At 39.5% G+C, this 7,154-nt stretch overlaps 1 protein-coding gene across 1 annotated transcript in view; it reads left to right on the top strand.

The window, feature by feature from the left end:
* TRIM37 (tripartite motif containing 37) overlaps positions 1-7,154 on the top strand; it is a 118,465-nt gene that overhangs the window by 13,949 nt on the left and 97,362 nt on the right. The window contains exons 5-7 of the mRNA XM_037742440.1: positions 2,463-2,550; positions 5,171-5,293; positions 6,819-6,942. Of these exons, the coding sequence (XP_037598368.1) occupies positions 2,463-2,550; positions 5,171-5,293; positions 6,819-6,942 (335 nt within the window). The remainder of the gene's footprint in view (positions 1-2,462; positions 2,551-5,170; positions 5,294-6,818; positions 6,943-7,154) is intronic.

The raw sequence follows: 7,154 nt of genomic DNA, 5'->3' as shown, positions 1-7,154 counted from the left end.
CTGGCCAATTTATTTTTCTTTTTTTTTTGAGGCAGATTCTTGCTTTGTCATCCAGGCTGGAGTGCAGTGGCGCAATTATCAGCTCACTGCAACCTCTGTCTCTTTGGATTGAAGCGATTTCTTGTGGCTCAGCCTTCTGAGTAGCTGGAATTATAGGAATGTACCATCACGCCCAGCTAATTTTTTGTATTTCTAGTAGAGATGGAGTTTCATTCTGTTGGCCAGGCGGGTCTCAAACTCCTGGCCTCAAGTGATCCACCCACCTCGGCCTCCCAAAGTGGTAGGATTACAGGCATGAGCCACCACCGCATCCAGCCTGTAGTTTATTTAGTGTATATGGTGTAAAGTAAGGGTCTGTATTAGTCTGCTAGGTCTTCCATAACAATACTGCTAACTTGGTAGCTTAAACAATAGAAATTTATAGTCCGGGCACAGTGGCTCACACCTGTAATCCCAGCACTTCGGGAGACTGAGGTGGGTGGATCATGAGGTCGAGATCGAGACCAGCCTGGCCAACATGGAGAAACCCTGTCTCTACTTAAAATACAAAAATTAGCTGGGTGTGGTGGCACGCGCCTGTAGTCCCAGATACTCGGGAGGCTGAGGCAGGAGAATTGCTTGAACCTAGGAGGCGGAGGTTGTAGTGAGCCAAAATCGCACCTCTGCACTCCAGACTGGCGACTGGTGATGAAACAAGACTGTCTCTCAAAAAAAAAAAAAAAAAGCTTATTTTCTCACAGTTCTTACAGGTATAAGTCCAAGATTAAGATGCTGGCAATGTTGGTTTCTGGTGAGGCCGCTCTTTCTCCTTGACTTATAGATGGCCACCACCTAGCTCTGTCCTCACATGATCTTTGCTATGTGTACATGCACGCCTGGCGTCTCTTCCTCTTGTAAAGGACACTAGTACTGTTGGATGTGGGTCCCGCCCTTGTGATCCTTACTTAACTTTAATTACCTCTTTAAAGGCTCTGTCTCCAGATACATTCACACTGGGGATTAAGGTTTTAACCTATGAATTTGAGGGGGGTACATAGTCAATCCATAACAGAGTCTTTTTTCATGTGAATATCCAGTTTAAGAGAAAGTTTAAAATTGAGTTGTTCATTTTTCATGAGGGTCTAGTCTTGAATTGTGCAATTAATCATGTGTCTTGATTATTGGTTTTGTTTTTTGTTTTTGTTTTTTTTTTTTGAGATGGCTCTATTGCCTAGGCTGGAGTGTAGTGGCACAATCTCTGCTCACTGCAACCTCCACCTCCCGAGTTCAAGCAATTCTCCTGCCTTAGCCTCCTGAGTAGCTGGGATTACAGGCACGCACCACCATGCCCAGCTAATTTTTTGTAGCTTTAGTAGAGACGGGGTTTCACCATGTTGACCAGGATGGTGTCAATCTCTTGACCTCGTGATCCACCCGCCTTGGCCTCCCAAAGTGCTGGGATTACAGGCGTGAGCCACTGTGCCTGGCTTTTTTTAGTTTTAATAGTGTTATGGGGCCAGGTGGTGGCTCATACCTACAATCCCAGTACTCTAGGAGGCTAAGGTTAGAGGATCATTGGAGGCCAGAAGTTCAAGACCAGCTTGAGCAATATAGTGAGATTCCTGTCTTTACAAAAAATTTTAAAATTAGTTGGGTTTGGTGGTGTTCTGCTGTAATCTCAGCCACTTGGGAGGCTGAGGCAGGTGGATTACTTGAGCCCAGGAGGTCAATGCTACAGTAAACCATGATCATGCCACTACATCCCACCCTGGGTGATAGAATGAGACCGCGTCTCTTAAAAAAAAANGATGGCTCTATTGCCTAGGCTGGAGTGTAGTGGCACAATCTCTGCTCACTGCAACCTCCACCTCCCGAGTTCAAGCAGATCTTCTGCCTTAGCCTTCTGAGCAGCTGGGATTACAGGCACATGTCATGACACCCAGCTAATTTTTGTATTTTTAGTAGAGACAAGGTTTCACCATGTTGGTCAGGCTGGTTTGGAACTACTGACATCATGATCCACCACCTCGATCCTCCAAAGTGTTGGGATTACAGGCGTGAGCCACTGTGCCTGACCTGGATTATTTATCATTGACCACATGTGGGAAAAGTATTTGTGCATGCTTATGTCAGTAGAGATGCGTAATCAATGTGATTATTAAGTACTTGCTCAAAATGTAGTAGTACAATAGAATATATAATCTGTAGTGTTGCTTGGAAATGGTGCAACATATGTGCTGTTTTTGAGAAGCAAATGTGTATTTTACATGTGATTATAAAGTCCAGATTAATGAAAACAGTACTTTAAAAAGAATTGTCCACATAAACTTCTTTAGCTTACTTTACAGAAGCCATGGAGTAGATTTTATACTGTGCTTCTTGAGACATAATCATTTAAAATTGATCTCTTTGCCCAACCTTAAGAATTTATGGAGGTAAATTTTATTTAATTTATAACTTTATTTTCTTTTCATATTGTATAGATGTGAAAATCACCATGAAAAACTTAGTGTGTTTTGCTGGACTTGTAAGAAGTGTATCTGCCATCAGTGTGCACTTTGGGGAGGAATGGTGAGCAGAACAAATTCAGTATGTATTTTTTTAGTTAGAGACTGGAAGGCACTGAAATACTTGTTTTATTCAGATAGGAAATAGTGTTGTTATGCTCTCGTAGGATTAAAATTAAAATGCATCTGCTTTATAGATGCTTTATTAAAGGTGTTGCACTTTTATTCCAGAAGAATCTTATTTGTGTGGTTTGATGTAGGCCATGAACCCCTTACATAAATATTTTAACCTCTAACACTGATAAAACATATCCTCTCTTCATTTGCAAATCTTTTTGTTGTAGGATCCAGGTCATTTTTAAATTTAAAGGTCAGTTGATCAGATAGATGTAGGGGCCAGGATTTCCAATGGAGTAAGAACTTAGACACTTTTGAAACAACATGAGTGAACATATCTGGATCTTATAATCATTTTTTATTTTTTAGATTCTTTTTTCCCATCAAATTCAAGAGCAGTTTTTAAAGACAATCTCCCATCAAGTCTGAAGCATTAAAATCAGTTTTGTTAGAAGCAGCTTTTTTATTTTAAAGTCATGTTCTGTTGTTTACTGAATACTTAATCAAATGATATCCTTATAGTAATAAGTACCATTGACATAAATAAGTTGAGAATAAACACCATAGATTCTTAGTGAGGAAAAATAAGTGATGGGGGAAATGCAAGTGGGTAGGCATCTAGAGTTGCCATGAAAATTGATCATTCTGAGGACATCAGTCAGTATGTTTTACAGAGAGTGACAGGCCAGATTGAGTAGAGCTCAATTCAGAGAGCTGTCTGTTAGAATTTGAATATTAATGTGCTGACTAGAAAAAAATAAGAAGTTATCACATTTAATACTTTAAATATATAGGTTTTATAAGACAGTAGAAACATTTTTTTGTATACTTAAAGTGAACATGTACAAATCTACATCTTTTTTCTTTTGGAGATAATAGTGGGATGCTTTGGCTAAATAAGACAATTTTAGTAAGAACTTAGATGTTTATAGGAGGCTTCTTTTTTTTTTTCCTTTTATCTTTCAAAGCTACTGCAAATATAGGAGGCTTCTTATAATAAAAATTTAATGATTCTGGTTACCAATCAAGAAAATTATTTTTAGATAGTTAGCTATAAAAATTAGCTGAATGCAACTGGATCTGTGAGGCTAGCTTGTATCAGCGTTCTATCTCTGTAGTAACTGTGGGATGGGAAATGGGTTCATTGCTTTTGCTAATTTTTTCTAATTCATTCTGTGGTAGAGACTAGGGATTTGTGGTACATTCATACTGTGGTAGAGACTAGGGATTTGCTAATGAACATATCAAACAATTACATATTTAATTGGGATAATAAGTTACAGGAATAAATACAGAGAGTTGACGAGGATGCAGAACTATGGTAGCTGATCCTGTAAATCTGAGCTAAGCTTCAAAGGATGAGTAGGATTAAGACAAACCAAGATGGGAGAGGGAAGATGGAGAATTATTATTATTGTTTTGTTTTGTTTTTTGAGACGGACTCTTGCTCTGTTGCTCAGGCTGGAGTGCAGTGGTATGATCTTGGCTCGCTGCAACCTCTGCCTACCAGGTTCAAGCGATTCTTCTGCCTCAGCCTTCGAGTAGCTGGGATTAGTAGCCCAGGCTGGAGTGCAGTGGCGATCTCAGCTCACTGCAACCTCCACCTCCTGGGTTCAAGCAATTCTCCTGCCTCAGCCTCCCGAGTAGCTGAGATTACAGGCATGCACTATGATGCCCAGCTAATTTTTGTATTTTTCAGTGGAGATGGGGTTTTGCCATGTTGGCCAGGCTGGTCTCAGACTTCTGACCTCAGGTGATCCACCCGCCTTAGCTTTCTAAAGTGCTAGGATTACAGGTGTGAGCCACCGCACCTGGCATTATTTTTATTATTTTGTTGTGTTGTTGTTGTTTTTCTTTTTTAAAAAATATTATTCTTTTTTTGGAACAGGGTCTCTTTCCATCACCCAGGCTGGAGTACAGTGGCGTGATCACAGATCACGGAAAGCTCTGCCTCCCGGGTTCAGGCAATTCTTATGTCTCAGCCTCCTGAGTAGCTGGGATTACAGGTGTGTGCTGCCACGCCTGGCTAATTTTTGTATTTTAGTAGAGATGGGTTTGTGCCATATTGGCCAGGCCAGTCTTGAATTCCTGGATTCAAGTGATCTTCCCTCCTCAGCCTCCTAAAGTACTGGGATTACAGGCATGAGCCACCGCAGCTGGCTGAGAATTATTTTTTAATAAGAGGGAGTAATTTTTGTGAAGGCTTGGTGGAAAGAAGTTTGAGGACATGGAAAAAGACTAGTGTAACCTGAGAGAAGAGTGAGTGGCTGATAAGGTTGTAGCAGATGATTTGGGCTGTGGTTAAAGATTTTGTTTCTTTTTAATAACGTTAATTTCTAGTTAAATGAATATTTTGCTAAAGCCCTTTATTTACAGTCTTGAAAGAGTTCCTACATGAACCAAATGATTTTAAGCAGGCACTGGCCTGCTTCAAAATTAAGTTAGCTAAAAAGATGAAATTCATTTGAAATATTTACTGGTTTATTAGTGTCCATAGAGTGTTACAAAGGAATGTAAATGCTGATGAGAGATGTGAAACTGTTCTAAAACTACTCTAATTTAAATAGCATGGCGGACATACCTTTAAACCTTTGGCAGAAATTTATGAGCAGCATGTCACTAAAGTGAATGAAGAGGTAGCCAAACTTCGTCGGCGTCTCATGGAACTGATTAGCTTAGTTCAAGAAGTGGTAAGACTACTACTAAAATACAGTTACTTTGTTTTTAATCTGTAATATGTAATAATATATTTTTATAATACAAATTAATCATATGTTGAAATCAAGATTTTCAAGATTTGCAAATTTGATAGGCTGCACCTACAGTTAAATTCCATAAATTTCAGATTAGCTAAGGAATATGCATACAAAGCCCCTGGTCTGTAAGGAAGCAGTTGCAGTCGGAGAATTACCACTTAGGCAGAATTAGAAAATCAGTTAGTGAGTTTTAAAAGTCTATTTGTTACAGAGTCAATAATTCTTTTTATTTATTTATTTTTTTTTTTATTTTTGAGACGGCGTTTCACTCATGTTACCCAGGCTGGAGTGCAATGGTGTGATCTTTGCTCACTGCAACCTCCGCCTCTTGGGTTCAGGCAATTCTCCTGCCTCAGCCTCCTGAGTAGCTGGGATTACAGGCACGCACCACCATGCCCAGCTAATTTTTTGTATTTTTGGTAGAGATGGGGTTTCACCATGTTGACCAGGATGGTCTCGATCTCTTGCCCTCGTGATCCACTCGCCTCGGCCTCCCAAAGTGCTGGGATTTCAGGCTTGAGCCACCGCGCCCGGCTATTTTTTTTTTTTTTTGAGACAGAATTTCGCTCTTGTTGCCCAGGCTGTAGTGCAATGGTTCGATTTCAACTTGCTGCAACCTTTGCCTCCCGGGTTCAAGCGATTCTCCTGCCCCAGCCTCCCGAGTAGCTGGGATTACAGGCACCCGCCACGATGCCCAACTAATTTTTTGTATTTTTAGTAGAGACAGGGTTTCACCATGTTGGCCAGGCTTGTCTTGACCCCCTGACCTCTGGTGATTCGTCTACCTCAGCCTCCCAAATTGCTGAGCTTACAGGCGTGAGCCACTGTGCCCAGCTCCAATAATTGACTTCTAAACAGAATCAATACTGACTTTTATAGTCATTCATTAAATTATATATTCTTTGGATCCCCAGCTTTTGGGTGAGTTTCTTTTACTAAGGAGTGAACTGTTTGTCATGTGCTGATTTAGAACTCCACAGAGTTGGAAGTGTAATATTTAACATTACTCTTTAGATACTGTATAAATCAAACAGCTTTAGTGGGCTATTTATAATATTATTTCTGCGAAAAAACGTGATAAGCCCCGAAGAATGAAATTATAAGTATATTTTTAGAATATATTTTGTTTCAGGTTGGCAGAATGACAGTCATAAATGAGGTTTATGGACCATTTCCTAACTTAAAATGAAGTTTGTGGACCATATCCAAACTTAAAAGCAGATGCCTTCTTTGTTTTACACCTTTAGGAATCAAGAACGAAGTGATCATTTATAACATTCTTTATGCAGAAAATTTGTGATTTTGATTGCATGTATGCCATTTTGAAATATAAGCAAGTTGAGTCATTTCCATTTGGCCTACCATTTTCCTGTTATCTATTCTTGGCAATGTTATAATGTGGTGCTTCTGTTTTTAAAATTTATCCAGTTAAAATTATTCTGACCTGTTTATCTTCTAGGAAAGGAATGTAGAAGCTGTAAGAAATGCAAAAGATGAGCGTGTTCGGGAAATTAGGAATGCAGTGGAGATGATGATTGCACGGTTAGACACACAGCTGAAGAATAAGCTTATAACGCTGATGGGTAAGTGTTTTTGTATGCTGCTGGGGTAACTGGTGCTTTCAGCTTCTTTGAGATTCAGTCTTTGAAGAGTAAGGGTGGTGATCCTAGGAAGCAATCTTGAGATTTTAGTCAACTCCATGTTGTTACAATGTAGGCAGATAAATGTTTGACTTGTGTTTAGAAATGATAGGAGAAAAAAGTTGTTTTTCTTTTCTTTCTTTTTTTTTTTTTTT

The sequence above is a fragment of the Cebus imitator genome, unplaced genomic scaffold (assembly GCF_001604975.1).
Source record: "Cebus imitator isolate Cc_AM_T3 unplaced genomic scaffold, Cebus_imitator-1.0 Scaffold121, whole genome shotgun sequence".
Taxonomy (NCBI): domain Eukaryota; kingdom Metazoa; phylum Chordata; class Mammalia; order Primates; family Cebidae; genus Cebus; species Cebus imitator.
Note: the sequence above shows the minus strand (reverse complement) of the source record. Positions and strands in the feature narration are given on the sequence as shown.